This window comes from Dromaius novaehollandiae, unplaced genomic scaffold (assembly GCF_036370855.1).
Source record: "Dromaius novaehollandiae isolate bDroNov1 unplaced genomic scaffold, bDroNov1.hap1 HAP1_SCAFFOLD_30, whole genome shotgun sequence".
NCBI classification, from domain to species: domain Eukaryota; kingdom Metazoa; phylum Chordata; class Aves; order Casuariiformes; family Dromaiidae; genus Dromaius; species Dromaius novaehollandiae.
This window is the reverse complement of record NW_026991333.1, coordinates 4,222,162-4,239,794: the sequence shown is the minus strand read 5'-3', so window position 1 is coordinate 4,239,794 and position 17,633 is coordinate 4,222,162. Positions and strand designations below refer to the sequence as shown.

The 17,633-nt window shown below is 53.1% G+C and overlaps 2 protein-coding genes across 2 annotated transcripts in view; both read right to left on the bottom strand.

Annotated features, from left to right (window-relative positions):
* The window catches only part of LOC135325871 (PIN2/TERF1-interacting telomerase inhibitor 1-like), a 266,502-nt gene that overhangs the window by 111,029 nt on the left and 137,840 nt on the right, over positions 1–17,633 (bottom strand). The window lies entirely within an intron of this gene.
* The window catches only part of LOC135325873 (olfactory receptor 14A16-like), a gene marked incomplete at its 5' end in the record, with an annotated part of 30,899 nt that continues 20,623 nt past the window's right edge, over positions 7,358–17,633 (bottom strand). Inside the window, 2 exons of the mRNA XM_064503850.1 lie at positions 7,358–7,417; positions 7,663–7,746. Coding sequence (XP_064359920.1) covers positions 7,358–7,417; positions 7,663–7,746 — 144 coding nt within the window. The remainder of the gene's footprint in view (positions 7,418–7,662; positions 7,747–17,633) is intronic.

Here is a 17,633-nt window from a genome sequence, read left to right as displayed (position 1 = left end):
GGAGAGCCAGACGGGCAGTTAGGAAAGCCTTCCCCTCACCCAGCTCTGCACACCACCTCCCAGGCAGCGGCATCGCAGCACAGTCACTCTCAGCCCCTTTGCCGTGCAGTGGGAAATGGGCACGTCACAGCAGAGATGCCCCTCTGCTCTGCTGCAGCTCAGGCTGCTGAGGAGGGGGCTCCTGCCCTGCAGCCCATGGCCTTGAGGGCAGAGGCTGTGCTGGGTGGGAGAGGAGACACGGGGGGCTTGCTGAGAGGAAGATGTCTGCATTGCAGGGACTGACCGGGAGTTTTCCTAATTCCCCCTCCCACAGCATTTATGGCTTTACTTTCCTCTCACTCGCTGATCATATCTCCACTGCCTGTAGCTTTTCCTCCTGGCAGCTGTTTCTCTGCCCCATCTCTTTTCCCTGCCAGCGCTCACAGACCCCATCCCTCCCTCTGGGCCCTCAGTCCTGCCCTGCAGAAACCTCCCAGCAGCAGGGCACTGCCCAGGGGCATCTCTGGCTTTGCAGGTGCTAAGGAGCAGGTGAGACAAACGCGGGTGAGGCCAGGCAAGGTGATGGTGGTGCTTTCTGTAGGCAGAGCACTGGGTGAAAGGATGCAGTGAGGTCCCTCACAGAACTACTGATCTCTCACTGTAATGGTCTGGGAGCATCAGCCTCTTGTCCAAACCTCACAGCTCCTTTCTTTCCCCGTTGCCCCCCCACCTCCCACCTCCTGCAAACAGTGGGAAACTGGAAGCAGAGCCTCAGGAAAGGTCCTTATCTTTCAGGGAACCCCGGCCATGGCTGTCTGCTTGAAAAGGTCCCCTGGAAATATCCTGGGGGTGAGGGAGATCTGAGAGCAGCCCTGACCCCCGCAGCACCCTCTCAACAGGAGGATGAACCCACCCTTCTCGGGGTCGCTCCTTCCACCCAGAGCTTCTCCCTGCAGCGCCCTGGGCAGCTCCCTGGGCAGGCTGAGTGCTGACCCTCGCAGGTGGCAGAGTCCCTGCCCCGGGCACACAGCACCCTGGGTCGCAGGGACACTGCTCTGAATGACAGCCCGCGCACACCTGGGGGCACTCCCTGGCTTCACACCCCAGCACCGTCCCTGGCAGAAGGTAGCCGTGATGGCCTGTCCCTCTGACGGTGTGGCTGGGAAGCCCTGCTCTAAAGCACCACCTGCTCCAAACAGGAGGAGCTGGCAGAGCCGCCCTGACAGACCCTCTCAGCTGTGGAAGGTGCCAGCTTCAGAGGAAGCCTCCGGCAGCCACAGCAGCAATGTTGCCCTGCAGCCAGAGACTTACTGTGTTAGGGGCTGGGAAGATCTCTCGCTGCAGGCAGCTCTCAGCCATCCTCTGATGCCCCACTCTCTTCAACTTCCGAGATGTCCATCTCATTCTGGCCCCTGCAGGCAGTGCCCTGAGTCCTGCTTCTCCAGGAAAAGGAGCTGCACTTGGACAGAGCTGGCTCTCTGCAGCGCCTGCCAGCTTGCCATGGGCTCCGGCAGCCCCAGGAGCCAAGCCCAGCTCAGGAGCAGAGGCCCAGCTGATGATGTGACTTTCTCTGTCCCCTGGGCACCCTCGGGACCTTCCTGGGGCTCCAGGGCTGACAGTTGCTGGAAGGCAGCAGGGTCACCCCTGGGAAATAGCCACGGAAGTAGATGAAAATAATCACCGAGGATTCCTCTCGAAACAGTGCAGAGACTGATTCTAGCATTGCAGTTGGTCTCACCAGAGCATGGCTGTCTAAGAGAGGTGGAAACGTCCCACTCTGGAAAGCCCTGCTCCCATCTCAGAAGAGCACAGGCACAAGAAGGGAGTTGGTTTGCTCATGCTTCAGGGATGAATTAGAGGAGTTAATCAAGACATCTAGTGCTCACTGAGAAGCCCCGGGGCAGAATAGGATACATTTCCCTCCCGTGCTCTCCACAAACTCACAGGAGGTGGGATTCCCCTTGCCCAAGTTTAGTGTGCATAAGATGCCTGTCTGCATGGCAGCTCCTTGTTTAAGCTCCCACTGGAATCAAGGGAGATGGAGGGAGGCACTCAGCCATACATGCACACACACACCCCCTTGGACATCTGAAGGGCCAGAGGTGGTCCAAGACATGCACCACCTTCTCCTTGCTCTGATGGAACAATTATGAGACCCATATGCTTCCAGGACATCAGCTGGGGGCCAGGTGCAGAATCTCCTTGGCCATCTGAAATGACACTTGATGCCGACTACTGAAACAGCTCCGCTCATTAGGAAGCCGAGACATATGCAGATCCCGACATTGCAAAAAGCTAATGCAATTCAGTGCACACACTTCATTTAATGTCATGACAAGAGGCCTGCAGGGCCATGTCCGATGCATGGGGTGTCCAGCACAAGCACCAGGTTTCTAGCAGGGACAGCACAGGACCTCCAGGAAAAGTCCTTGCCCTTTTGGAGTGGTGGCTGGGCAAACACCCCAGGGCATCTCGCATTTCCTAACTGTTCTCAAACAAGGGATTCCCACCACTGCCTTTAGGCAAAGTCCATCCCATCTACATCCGAGCATGCTGCAAAGATGGAAGGCACATCACACCAAGGTCTCCACGCATGCCGACCCTCAAACCCCACTAGTTCTTCTCTCCCTAAACCTTTTCTCAGCCCTCATGCTATGAACAGGGACGATGCTAATGCTGCAGCCACAGTGTGCCTGGCTTGCAGGCTGTTGAGGCCCAGGGACTTTCTCAGTGGCACCTTTTCTTTCCTGGAGATCTGCTCACCTCACAGGCCCCAAGGTGATGCAGAGCCACCTCAGGAACCAAGCACCTCTCCTGCCACAGCTGCATGGCCAGGTCTCTATTTCTGACTTTTGAACAGGTATCACCATGACAAGTCTGCACTCTGCCCTGGTGCCACAGCTGAGGTTCTGCAGCCCAGATGTACACAAATGCACAAAGCCTGGGGCACAAAGAAGAGGAAGTGGAGATGCACAAGCTGTCACAGAACTGCAAAGATTTCAGCAGCCTGAGGAAGTCTGTGGATCACAGACCCCAGTTCTTATGGGGGGACTTGAATCTCCCAGACATTCAGTGGGAGGGCAATGCAGCAGGCTGCAAAGAGTCCAGGCGGATTCTGGAAGGTGCGGAGGACAACTTCTTAGCACAGCGAAGCCTGATAGGTCACCAAGGGTGACACTTTCCTGGACCTGGAACCTGCCAACAAGGAACCACTGATGAGGGCTGTGATAACCAGTGTCAGCCTTGCCTGCAGTGGCCATGAGACAGTGGAGTTCCAGATCCTGAGCAACATGAGGAGGAAGAGTAGCAGAGTCCACACTCTGGATGTCAGAGGAGCAGACTTGGACCTACTGGTAGAGGGATCCTGTGGTAGGCAGCTCTGAAGGGCAGAGGAACTCAAGAAAGGTGGCAGGTCTTTCAGGACAGCATCCTCTAAGCTCAAGAATGGCCCATACTGATGTGCAGGAGAGCAAGCAGAGATCTCAGGAGACAGAGCGGCTGAAGAGGGAACTCACAACTGAACAACAGGACAAAAAGGCAGCACACAGGAACAGAAAGCAGGGAGAGGCCGCAAAGGAGGAATTGAGAAATGTTGCCAGGGAAGTAGGGAAGGTGTTAGGAAAGCCAAAGCGCCTTTAGGATTGATGCTTGCAAGGGATGTCAAGGGCAAAAAAGATGATCTGCTATTGCTTCAGTAAGAGTAAAAGCATGAACAAGGGAAATGTGGGCCCATGGCTGAGGACTGGGGCAGGCAATCTGGTAACAGCAGAGGTAGATGGGTCTGGGGAACTCAGTCCCTTGGCTTCAGCCCCCACCAGCAAGGTGTCCTGTGTCTGTCTGATTCACGGACTCCAATGTGCTGGATCAGAATCAACTTTATTCAAGCAAGCAAGCCCTTTATATATGCTCTATATGCCCGGGTCGGTACTTCCCACAGTGATCTACGGTACTTTCCACTCCCCTTGTAAGCACCACGTTGTACTTTCCCGAAGGTCATGTTCCCATCATCACTCCTTCTCATTCTGTGCGGCTACTTCCTTATCCACATACTGCTATTTATTCCTCCCAAGGCTTTCGGCTCCTTAACTCTGTCTTGTCCAATCCCTCGCTGTCTGCCCATACATCTTTTTCATTTTTTAAACCAAATATTGCCAGTGCAGTGTGTATTTGCACAGCAAGTACTTGATGCAAAGTCCTTCGAGTCATTCTCTGCATAAGGCTTATTAAGCAGCGGAGATAGATGGCAAGGGCTAGAAATCTTAGCAAGATTACCAATCCACACACCAGTATCTTCCTGAACCCACATCCAGTCCTATCTCTCAAAAGGGTTCCACTCTGACTCTATCTACAACTTCTTCGTAAGGTCGTGTAGTCGCCATAAGCTTTTATGAATCAATATTGACCCTGCACGAGGCAGGCAGATAGTGCCAGAAAATGTCCCGACATGGGCTCATCTTAACTGGCTCTCAGTCCTCGTTTGGTGTTTCGGGGGATGCGTCAACAAGTCGAATCAGCCGTGCAGGCATCCAACGAGGCCCGTTACCTGTAGAGACACAAGCATAACCTTTCCCCCATATTTTTAAGTCTGCTGGTTCACTCCATTGACCCATTTCCAGGTTCCTGTAGTGAACCCGAGGCTGTTCTCACCACGTAGGGCATGAGAAATGCTTATTAACTGCACTTTGGTCCGTATAACGGTTTAAGAGGTTGAGAGCATATAAGCCTAGAGTGTCCAGCACACCACACGTTTCTAGCAGGTACCACATGGGACCTACAAGAAAGCCAGGCCCTTTTGCAGTGGTTGCTGGGCAAGTGTTGCGGGGCACCTCAGATTTCCTGCCTGTGACCAAACACCTGAATCCCACTGCTGCCTTCAGGCCAAGGCCATCCTGTCCACATTCAAGCAAGCTGCATTAATGGAGGCCCATCATACCAAGGTCTCCGCTCATGTCCCTGCACTCTTGCAAACTTGTAACTCTCCTTGCTCTGAATCTTTTCTTGCCCCCAGATGATACCAACAAGGACTGTGCTAATGATGTCCACAGGGTGGCTGGATGCCAGGCTGTCCAGGCCCAGGGACTTTCTCAGTGGCACCCTGTCCCTCCTGGAGATTAGGTCACCTCTGTCACAGGCCCCACCATGCTGCAGAGGCAGCTTGGACAGGAAAGCCCTCTCCTGCCATTTGTGCACTGTCCAGCTCTGTTTCCTCCTCACCTTGGGCACTGCAGGGTTTGCTCTCTCAGTGGGAACCTCTTTCACCATTGCATGGCCACCTGCTCTCTATGACAGCAGAGTCCCTGCTCTGAAGTGGGGCCACTGCATACACAGTGTCCTTGGCTCATAGTAGCAGGTATCACCGTTATAAATGTGCACTCTGTGCCATAGCTGAGGCTCTGCAGCCCAAATATATGTGAATGTCTTCAGCCTGGGGCACAGACAGGAGCAGATGGAGATGCACAAGCTTTCACAGTGCTGCCACATGGCTGGAATCACTGAAATGTGGTGGAATCACTCACACGACTGGAGGGCTGTGGTGGCAGGGTACAAGCCCTTCAGGAGAGATTGTTGGGGAAAATGAGGAGGGAGGATGCCCTTTGTGTGAAGGGGCAGCTCAGATGTATGGAGCTCTTTTCTCTGGGATGGACAAAGGGCTGGGTGAGAGCTTGTGGGTGAGCATGAGTTTCAGACCACCCAATGAGGGAGAGGAGGTGGCTGCATCTCCTTTAATCAACCTGAGGAAGCCTGTGGATCACAGGGCCTGGTTCTTGTGCAGGGAATTGCATCACCCTGTCACAGCAGAGTGCAAGCAGTCCAGGAGGTTGCTGGAGGGTGTCAGGACTTTGAGAGGGCTGAGCACTCTCACAACCAGGCTCATCTTGGAAAGGTTGTGGAGATCGGGGGAGGTCCGAATGACCAGAAGAAGGAATATGTTGTGCCCATTTTCAACAAAGGCCACAAGAACAACCTGGGGAGCTGCAGGCCATTCCACCTCACTTGAGTGAGGAGTATGTCATGGAGCGATTCATCTTAGATCACCTTTCTGGGCACACAAAGGAGAAGGCGGCGACTTGGAAGAGTCCACATAGATTAACTGAAGGGGAATTGTTCCTGACCAATCTGATTGCCTTCTGTGAAAAAAGACCTGTACTGTGGAGGAGCGGAGAGTAGTGGAGGACATCTGACATGACTTTAAGGAAGGTGTTTGATGCTGTCTCCCACCATATTCTTGTATACAAGAAAGACATTACAGTAGGCTGAGTAGACAACCAGATGGCTAAAAATGTGGTTAGATGGTCGAGTTCAGAGGATTTTTGTGAATGGGTCATTCTTTCCCTGGAAGTTGCTGACAAGTGGAGGGGGCAGAGGTCTATACTGCCACCAGACCTGTCTAAACAGGTGCATCAGTGACCTGGAGGAGGCAATTGTCATCACATTTGAGATGATACCTAATGGGGCAGAACAGTCACATGCTTGAGGGCTGTCATTCAGAGGGACCTCAGCCGGGAGGAGGAATGGGCTGTCAGGAACCTTGTTAAATTCAGAAGGACAAATGCCAGGCCCTGCACCTCGGAGAGACCAACACCCTGGAGTGATACACACTGGGGAGTCCCTGGCTGGGCAGGAGCTCTGAGGAGAAGGACCTGGGAGTCTTTGTGGGCAGCAAAGTGAACATGAGCCGGCAGCATTCCTTGGCAGCCATGGAGGCCACAGCATCCTGGCCTGCATGAACTGGAACAAAGCCAGGAGATCAGTGGAAGTGACTATCCCCCTCTACTCAGGCTTCTTAGAGCACATCTAGATCCTGCATCCAGTTGGGGCCCCGTGCACAAGAATGCTGTTGATTACTCTGAGTGATTTCAGTGGCAGGTCCCCAAGGTGCTGGGGGCTGGAGCACTTGCCCTGAGAGGAGAGGCTGAGGGAACAGGGCTTGTTCAGCCTGCAGAAGAGAAGTCTTTTGGGGTGACTCTTAGCAGCTTCCCAGCTCAAGGTGGCCACCCATAGTGAACCAGGCTTTTACAGGGATTCATGGCAGAAGAATGAGAGGAAGTGGTTAAAAACTAAGATGGGATAGCAGGGAGAAAAATCAATGAGGATAATGAAACATTTGAAGAGTTTATGGTCTTTCTGTTCTTGGAGGCTTTCAGGACACTGTTGGACAAAGCCTGGAGGAACTTGGTGTGACTTCAGTGTTGATCCCAATGGGAGCAGGAGGTTGGACTAGCGACGCCCGAAGGTCCCTTCCAACTGAAAGGGATGGGTGATTCTGGCATCTCTGGTGATAACTACTGTGATTCCTGCACTCCTGAATTCCTTTTCTGCATGTGTTTTAGCACCACTCATACCATCCCCAGAGCCTGCCCCTCCTCGTGCTGCGAGGTTACCTCCTTTTAATCATGAATGACTGCTTGCCCTCCTCACCATCTACAATACCTGTACACTACAACATGATGTCAAATGAGTGTGACATATGCAGAAGGTCATGGCATGAAGGTGATTGCACTCTAACAGCCCCAAGGTCCTCTGCAGATCCAGTAAAATCCAGAAGGATTGGGAGATCCATTAAACAACCTAGGAACACTTTTGTACACTTGACTTTGTCAGTGTGGGAGGCTGAGGGAGCTGGGTTTGTTCAGCCTGGAAAAGAGGAGGCTTTGGGAAGACCTAGGATTTGCCTGCCCATACCTTCCAGGAGGTGATCAAGAAGATGGAGCCAGCCTCTTCACCCTTGTGCACCATGGGAGGAGGAGGGCCAGGATGAGGCACTAGCTGAAACAGGAGAGGTTCAGGCTGGGGATAAGCAAAAACGTTTTACCCATCCAAAGAGTGAAGCACTGGGGCAGGTTGCCCAGACAGGTCGTGCCATCTCCATCCTCAGAGGTTTTCAAGTCCTAAATGACTAAAGCCCTCAGCAACCTGCTTGGAGCTGACAGCTGAGCCTGCTGTGAGAAGCACGTTGGGCTAGAGACAACCGGAGGTCCCTTCCAGCCTGAATGATTTGGCATTTCCTTCTACCCCGGGTCTTCCATTCTTGACCTTAGGGAAAACATTCAGCTTCCCCATGGCCATGGAAGTACATCAGACAAAAGTATGAGCACATCAGCTGCATGTGTCTTGTCCTGCTCTGGTCAGAGCAGTTCAGATTCAGGACTGCTTGGCAGGTACCCCCAGGTGGCCCTGATTTTTCATTGATTTCACTTTTTATTGCATTGTCCCCTCTTTTCCACCTTACAAGCTCTTCTCTTTTACCACCCTGCTCTCCTCCCATGCAACCAGCACAACTCTATTTACCCTATACCCATTGACCCTGGTCTTGCTTGCTTTGTACCTGCCCTTGGCTTCTCTGAGATGGCTGCCATGCTCATTTCAACCATTTCCAGCAGTTCCTTTACAACAACATGGCCTTTATTATCTGTAGTGTCCTGCAGTTCATCATGCTGTTATCCTGTCAGAGGCATGGCAAGAAAGGATGAGCCATCTGCACGCACACATTCACAGCTGACACAAAGGAGCTTGAGCTGAGAGGGACCTTGAGAAGCTTGGAGATGAGGCCAACAGAAACGTCCTGAAGTTGTGCAAGGAGAAGCGGCAGGTTGGGCCTTGAGGGAGTGATGCTGAGGAGAAGGGCCTGGACATCATGAGGGATGCCATATGAGCCCGTGCATGCTCACCACAGATCCGGCCAGCTGCATAGGGGGCTGCATTAGGAAGCATGTGGCCCCCCAGACAAGGACTGTTTTTATCCCTCCACCTATCACTGAGGTGGCCACATCTGGAATCACATGTCCCAGTGTGGTGCACACGGTGCTGGAGGAATGGGGAGGACCTGGAGAGGGTGCAGAGGAGGTCTGCCAAGAGTGGGTATGGGTCATGCAGCACATGAGCTGTACAGGGAGGCTGAGGGACCTGGGCTACATTATCCTGGTGAAGTGGAGGCTAAGGGCACTAGAGTAGTAGACCGTGAGTGCTTGAAGGGTGGTTTCAGAGATGTTGGTGCTTTTTTTGGTGGTGGGAAGCAGCACAAGAATGAGAAACACCCACAATCTTCAGCTTGAGAGGTTCAGACCAGATTTTATAGAACTAAATATCACTTCAAGGGTAGTGCTGTGGTGCAAGAGGTCAGGCAGAGGGAGCCTGTGGTGAGCCCCTGGCTTTGTGTTTGAAGGAAAAGCAAGGGAGGGTGGAGAGACATCAGTAAAGGTGGGCAGATCCCTGGGTGAGAGCAAGGAGGGGAAGCAGGCTGGGTGTCTACAGGCTGCAGTGGAGCAGGTGCAGGCATGGGACAGTGTAGGACAGCCTGGGGTGGAGATGGCCAGGGGCACTGCCAAGGCTGAAAGCTTCTGACAGAACTGAGATCTTTGTCCTCTTGGCTATGGCTGCTGTATCTGCCACTGAGGCCTGCCAGAAGACACCATTTCCTTGTAGTCTGAGGCCTTGTTTCCTCCTCTCACTGACGGGGCCTGTGAGGTGCCATCTCATTGTCCCTCACTCAGTGTGGCACCCCACCCCCACCCTCAGACTGCCCCCACAAAGAGCCCTGAGCAAAGTGTGAAGGAAAGCATCACCCTGCTCAGGGCTGGGTGTCAGTGCTTGGCCATGTGGTATGATAAAACACACCTAGGCTGACTTGGCATCAGAGCCACCTGCACATTTCCATTGCCCACCTCTAACAACTGCCTCCAGCTTCCTGCTCTCATCAGCCCCTGGAGAGGCCCTGTGAGTAATGGCCCTCAGGGGGACCCATTAATGCTCCAAGAAACTTTGGGATCTGTTTCTGAATGCAACTTCTTGAGAGCTTGCTTCACTCTCCTCTCAGAATCTGATGTTCATGGACTCACCACTAAATACTCCTGAGGGGTCATTGCAATGCAAAAAGCTCCTACTTATCTCCATAATTTCCTTCACTTCTTCAGATCGGGTGTGCCTAATTGGAGAGGTTTCAGGAGTGTAGTTACAAGAGGAAGAAGCATCAAAAAAAAAAAAACAAAAAAAACCCACAGGATTCCTGCTTTTAAAGTTTTCTTTACTTTTCAGCTTACAGAACAAGTGATATTCACATTTTCCGATTCATAGTGACTCAGAGGGTTTCCAAAGGAATCCGGATTGTGTGAGAAAAGCAGTATTTTTGACAGCAGACATGTACAAACAGCCTTCCTCCTCCCCTCCCCAGCCCTGTCATTTCTCTCTTCAGCCACTGGGGACCTACATCACTCTTGCTAACATCAACCCTTTTTCCACTGGAGTCTGTAGCAGAGTGTTACAGCCTCTATGCACCAATTCCCACCTGCTTTCCTTCGAGAACTAGCTGCAAAGAGACATAGGAGGATAATTCTGAACTGTGATCAAAGCAACAAAACAGGATACATTTGAATGAAAAATAAGATACACTCCTTAACTGCATGCTAAGTCCAAGCTGCCTCCACTGAGATCCACTTTCCACAAGGAATAACCTTGCTAGAAATATTTTTGACAGCTAGACAGGAAAGGAGAGAGAACACCACAATTCAGTTGTTGTCTAAAGAGGCAAGGAGACTCCTGAAAGAGGAGGCAAGCTCAAGCTCAGAGCTGCAACTAGCGAGATGAGAGGCAGCCGAGTGAATAAAGAGGAAGAGGAGAAGGAGAAGTGGAAAGCTATGGAAAGTTCCCTTGTACAGATAGTCTGATGCAAAGATGACTTTAGAAATAATCAAGTTAATCAGGGCATGGGGAAAGACTTGAAAGATTGGTGAGGTTAAAAGCACAGTAGAACAGACAGAGCAGTGAGAATGCAAGTTTGAGGGAGACCAATATTTCTTCTCCCGGGATTCAAACCCTTCCTGAAGATTTCCAATAGTTCCTCACGGAAAAACATGGACAATTTATTAAAATTATTGAATTATTTCAGCTGAGGAAAAGGTGCTCACATTTTTAAAAGATTTCTAAACAGTCCTTCACCTTTTCAGGCAGAGCTCAGGTGTCTGACCACACGCATGCAGTGGCACTTGGAGAGGCCCTGGTGTATCTGAGGTTGACTTAGAGGAGACAGGAGCCCCTCTGCGCTGCATATGGAGGCTGGGCAGAGGGGACGAAGGCACCAACCAAGGCACCACATGTCCGTGTCCCTGTCACTGCATCTCACCCCAGGTCTGGAAATCACTTTCCTTAAAAAAAAAAAAAACAAAAAAACCACACACATATACACAGAACACCCCCCCTCCCCCAAAACCCAACAAGGATTATAAGAACACAAAGACTGTTAAAAGCCAAAAAGTGTAAAAAATAATTTTTACTTTAGTGTTTTTTAATTTCTTTCCTGTTTCATGTTTATTGTCAGTTTCTAAACATTTCTGTTATAATCATGCCTACAGCATGAGAAAAGACAACACCGAGTCCAGGGCTCACCAAAACCACTCCCTGCCCAGGGCTCTCCATGCCACTCCTCACTTGTTCCAAAGAGCGAGGCGCACTCTGAGGGCTCAGGCTCTCTTGACCAGTAGCGGAAAACAGGGTGACTGGCTTCAATGAAATGAAATATTTTTGCATGGCCAAATTGGCACCAATCTCAATACACCTGTGTTGCAGTGCTGTTTTAAAGGAGGCCATAAACACCTAGCCACACTCCCGGGACGGTCAATGAAGTGTAACTGATTTTAGGCAGCAACAGGGAGAAGGCTGATCTCACCCAATGCCAGACCCCTTCAAGGCAGATGTCTCTGCCTAATCCAGCTGCCTGCAGCACTTCCCTTTCTAGGCAATGGAGAGAAATAAGGTGTCTCCCTGAGAGGTCTTGGGAGACTTCTGCTGGTGACCAGCTAATGCTCCAGAAAGGTTCCTGTAGGTCCAGGATCACATTTCCCAGCACTGCCTGGGAACACAGCGACAACAGGGCATCTCGGGCAGCAGTAGCCTCTCTAGGTGCCCCAATTAATAAAGGCCTGAATGTAAACTTTTAGTCAAAAGTCCAAACCTATTCAAAGAAGAACTCTATGCAATAACTGAGAAAAGCCTTCCTTTCCAGAACCTCAAATACTATTTGTCAATTCTCATGTTGTTTTTCCTTTCTTTTTTATTGGCAGCACCATGTCCATGCACTACAGTAATTACTTCCTCTGTTTGAGTATATACATATGTATGTACAGTTATTCATCACGCCCTATTTGCTACCAGCACTTTGAATGGGGAAATTTTCAGCTGAGGAACACCTCTATTTCAATTGACGTACTTCTCTCTCTTCTGCCTCTCTGCCCTGTCTTCTTCCTCGGCCTAGTCTGTCTTTACAGAGCTCTCCATGAAAACGTGCACTGTGATTGAATGACCGCACATAGGATGGATGAGACCTCTGGACATCATGTCCCCCCAGTCCCACCTCCCTCCTCAATGCAGAGGGAACTAAATGAGCTTGCTCAGGGGCTCACTCCAATTGCACATAGTCCACAAATGCACTGAGAGTGCACTTCACCCCATGGTCAAGGCCATTAATGAAGAAGTTCCACAGTGTTGCCCCCTGTGTTGATCATGGAGGGATGCCACCAGTAACCAGACACCAGTCTGGCCTGCTCGTACCACTAATCACAGCCTTTGGGCCTGATGGACCAGCCAGTCTTCCACCTGCTTTATGGTTCATTTATCAAGTGCAGATCCCAACAGTTTGGCTGCAGGTAGAACATGGACAACTGTGTCAAAGGCCTTGCCAAAATGAAGGCACACCAAGTCCCCTGCTTTCCCCTTGTGCCCACAGTCCTGGTACAAGGCAGTGAGGTTGGTCAGGCACAGTTTCCATTTCCCTTTGCTCAGCCCATGCTGGCTCTGCCACTCGATACCCTCCATGTGTTTGGAGACACAATCAAGAGCAATGTCACACGGGCACTAGGAGCCTTAGGGGCAGCTCTTACCGGTAGTATGTGAGGCAGAAAAGCCAAGGAGAGACTCAGCTTTTTCCCGGTCCTTGTCACTATGTCCCCTGCCCCACTGAGCAGTGAGAGCACATTCTCCTTAGCTGCCTTCCTTGTGCTGCCAGCAGGCTTACAAAAGCCCTCCTGGTTGCCCTCCCCACCCCTTGCAAGCTCCAGCTCCAACTCCAGCTCCAGCTGAGCTTTGGCTTCCCTAACTCCATCGCTGCACCCACAGGCAAGGTTTCTATGTGCCTCCTGGGCAGCCTCTTCCCTCTTCCACCCTCCGGGAACTTCCTTCCTGTGGCTGAACTCCTAAGTCAGGGTGCCCCTGGTCATCCATGCGGTTCTCCTGCCAGGCCCTGCTTGACTCCCATCACATCACACTGGCTTGTTCCTGTGCTTTGAGGACGTTGTCCCTGAAGATCCAGGAGGGATCCATGGCCTCTCTGCCCTCCAGGACAGTCTCCTGTGCCAATTAACCTGGTTCTGGCCTAACAGCAGCACAGGCACAGGTGACTTCCAGGAACCTACACCAACCAATCAGCTACTGAGGCAGAAGTGACCTCACAATCAGCACCGAAGCCCTTTGCCGGGTTCTGAGGTAGCAGTGACCTTACAGCCCCATATGTGAGCCCTGTGCCTGCTGCTGGCCTATCAGGTCCTGGGGCAGAAGTGACCTCACAAGCACAAACCCCAGCCATGTGCCTGCTCCTGGCCTGTCATGTTCTCTCACAGAAGTGACCCTCTCCTTGACTCCCAGCAAGGTGGGGAAGGTTGTTCTCTGGAGTTTGCTTGCTTCTGCAATAGCTTCTCAGGAGCTAGGAGAGGGCCTCGGAGGTGGCAGTGCCCTGGCCCCAGGCACACAGCAGCACCTTCACTCTGCCAGCCATGGGACCACTCTTTCCTCCCCGCCCAGTTCTCTGCTCTCCAAGCTGCTCTCCAACAGGGTGACAAGTGCCTGAGGTCCCCTTGCCCACACACAGGGCATGGTCCTGATGGATTCCCATGAGCACTGCCAGATGGTTGTCCCCAAGCGCCTGACCCGGGAAGCGTTTGCAGGAGGGAGACAATCAGTTATCACAGCCACAGGCAACGCAGTGCCATGAGGATCCCTCCAGGCCTGTTCTTCCAGCACTTCCTTGAATGACATGCTCGGGAGGAACAGGACGGGCCAGGTCCCATCTGTGCCCATCCAGCCGGCTGCAGGGAGTCCCTGGGGTCCTGGTTTAGCTCAACAGAATGAAATTCTCAGTGTAGCGGCAGGGCTGCCACTCACTGCTGCCTTCCACACTGGTCCCGGAGCTTTGAGATCCCCGACTGAAACCATTGTTTGAGTGCCCAGCAACTGCCCCTTGGCTGGAAGGGGTGTCTCCAACCCTGATGCCCTCTATGCCACAGGGGGTGTCAGCAAAAGACCCTCCTTCCCCCCAGGTACTGCTGCCCATGGAAGAAACGGCTCTGCCAGAGAGGGGGTAAAATCCACTAGTATTTGGAGATGTTTACCCGTGGGACTGCTGCCTTCATTCCCCCTCTTTGGAGTTGTTTCCACTTTCTTCCTCCACCTCTCCCACAGAAACTTCTTGGACTCTGTGGTGGGTGTCATGAGCTGCTGTCATGAGCAATCGGAGGAGGCTGTACCCAGCCCTGTGGCTCAGGGACTGGGATCCTTGGCACCTGGGGAGGGTCCCTGCTCCTTGGCTTGCCCAGGCCTTTGCTGTGAGCTCTCATGCACACACTTACTCTTGCAGTGGGTTCCCCACGATGCCCAGATTATCGGCATGGCGTGTCCCTGGACTCGGTTCTTTCTCCAGAGGGATGATCCACTGTGCAGGGGAAAAAATGGAGTGCAGACGGAGGAGTGACGAGAAGGAATACCAGTGAAGAGTATAGAAAGCATCACATCGTTTATGGTCATCTGACTGACATTCAGTCCTAATCCTTTCTCTTTCAAACCAAATGCAGGCTTCATCCCACAGCCACTGAAGCAAAAGGAAAAAGTTTTCTTTGTTTGTTTGTTTGTTTTTGGCTTCCCCTCCCCCCAGTTGGTGTGAGTATGAGTCCTAATGGTTTAATTAAAGAGTTAGACTGGCAAAAACATGTTCTACCACTAAAACAGCATAATCCTGGCCATGCACTTGGAGGTTGAGGAAAGAAGAAGTCCCTCTGGAGCTCTCACCTTGAGCAAGCCTGGGTACCTCTGGCTCCAGCCACTTGGCAACTTTTTGATTTTTTTTGATTGCTTTAAAATGTTGGCAGTCCCTGGGCACTCTGTTGATCATACCGCTCTCCCCAACATTGGTAGTCTGTCAGTTCTGCCCTTTATTTTGCTTCTTTTTGGTGGAGACTGCAGGGTATTTCATCTGTCCCACTGCACTTCCCCTGCACTTGTCTGTACTCTTGCTGATACAACCCACGATAACGGAGGCTGTCTTTGCTGCAAGAGAACCCTGTTGCCTTCTTGTCAACTTGTTGAACACCAGCACACCCAGCTCCTTTCCTGCAAAGCTGCTCTCCAGCCAGTCCGCCCCAGCTTGCCCTGCTGCACTGGGTTCTTTCCTCCCAGGGACAGGACATGGCTGAACTCCCCAGGCCCCTTTCAGCCCGCATCACCAGCCTGTCGCTGCCCCTCTGCTGAGCAGCCCTGCCCTCCAGCATGTCAACCACTCACCCCAACTGGGGATCGTTCATGAACTGGCTGAGAGTGCACTCCGTCCCACCATCAAAAACATTCCTAAAGACAGAAGGCATTGGCTCCAGTATTGACTCTGAAGAACGTCACTGGTAACCATTAGTCACTTGGACTTTGTGCCACTGTTCTCCACCCTTCGAGCCAGGCAGCCTCCACCTAGTTTCCCCCACACTCCATTGCTTACTCCTCCGTCCTCACTCTCCCCAGTCTGGCTACAAAGGTGCTAGGGAAGACCCTGTCGAAGGCCTTCCTAAATGCAAGGTATGCAACAGGCACTGCACTCCCCTGGTCTGCACAGCCAGTCATCCCATCCCAGAAGGCAAAGAGGTTGGTCAACAATTTGACTTGATGGCTTCATGCTGGCTGTTCCCAGTCCCTTCATGTGACTGGAACTAGCTTCCAGGAAGATGTGTTGATCCCTGGTGTGATGCTGACCAGCCCATCATTCCCCAGATCCTCTTCCTTGTCCTTCTTGAAGATGGATGCAATGTTTCAGGGGGAGGTGGGGAGGCCCAGGGGCCAGGCAGCAGCTGTGAGGCTGTTCCAGCTCCTGCTGCACTGCTGATCCCAGTGGTATGGGGAGAGGGGAGAGGAGATGGGGCAGTGAGGGGTGGGGCAAGTAAGCAGGGATGGGGGCAGGAGGGCAGTGGGGGCTGCAGTGAGGGGTGGTGGCCCGTGTTTCTGCCGCGCAGTGGCTGTTGTGTTCACCTTCCATGCAACAGTCCCACTCTGACCCCAGGCAGAAACAGGCCATTTCCCTGGTGCCCCTGCCACCCTCGCAGCAGGGTGGGGACATAGGAGGAGGGTGCTCTGCCTGTCCTGGTGCTCAGGGCAGCTCCCCAGGGCTGGCACAGCTTTGCCTGAGGGACCGCTTGGTCCTCGGCCTCTGCTCTGGCATGGCTGGAGCAGGGACAAGAGCTGGTGGAGCAGGGCTGGGAGAGCTCGGGGAGCTTCTCTTTTGCAGTGGAGCAGTGAGGAGAATCGTGGCTCCCATCTGTGCCCTGTCCCTGTGCCTGCACATGGCCCCACTTCTGCTGTGCAGGCAGCATATAGGGCAGGCTTCCTTCAGGGGTGGGAAACATCCCCCAGCACAATATTCACAACAGCCCTTGGTGCCCCGTCCCTCCACAGCCCTCCTGCTTTGACAGCCTCCCTCAGCGCCTGGGGCCTGCACAGCTCTGGCCATGTCCCACGTGGGGTTGAGCACACAGCCATCCATCGGGATCTGCTGGGGTCTGGGCTGGGAGAGAGGCCGGGCAGGGCTGGCTGTTCCCCTTGATACAGGCCCTGAGCCCAGCAGGACGGAGCTGGCCACCCAGGGAAATGCACCCATAAACCTGGGGTGTGCGGCCAGGGCTGGAAACAGCCCATGTGAGAGGCTGGTCTGGGACGAATGCCTGGGGGCACCTTCCCCATCAGTCCGTGCAACCACGGGCACAGAGCGGCCTCCTCTCTTCTGTGCTAACATGTCTCGGCTCCCCTGCATGAGACCTGGCTCTGCACCACAAACCCCCCAGTGTGTGTCCTCACCCTGCCCGATCACACAGCTGAGCTAACATTGCTGTTTCCCTCTCTTGGGCCCTTTCCAGCCCAGCTCAGCCCCTCCCTGGCTCTCCCCACCTCCCCTGCCCTCTCCCCAGCCCTCCCAGCAGAGCAGACCAGGCTGGTGGTGGCTCCACAGCAGAGTGCTACAGAGCTCTGGGCACTCACACCACATCCCCTGACCCCTGGCAGGCACAGCAGCTCTGGGGGGCAGGGGTGTGTGTGTGCCAGCTGCCGAATCAGCCTCCAAGCTGGAACAGGCCCCCGTGGCACAAGGAGGCAGAGCACAGTGACACTCTGCATCTCCCTTGTTCTTGTGCACAGCAGATTCCCTACCCCCAGACTGCCTGCAGCCCCCCGTGCCAGCCCCTCTCTCCAGCACAGCACAAGGCTCCCTGCCCTGGGGCTCCTCAGGCAGCTCCTGCTGCCCCAGGGACACAGCAGCCTGCCCTTACTTGACCTCCACAGAAACAGATTTCTCTTTCTTGTTTATTCCTCCTTGCCAGCACACAATTGCTCCTTTGCTCTTCCAGGGATGTCCCTGCTCCCGGGAG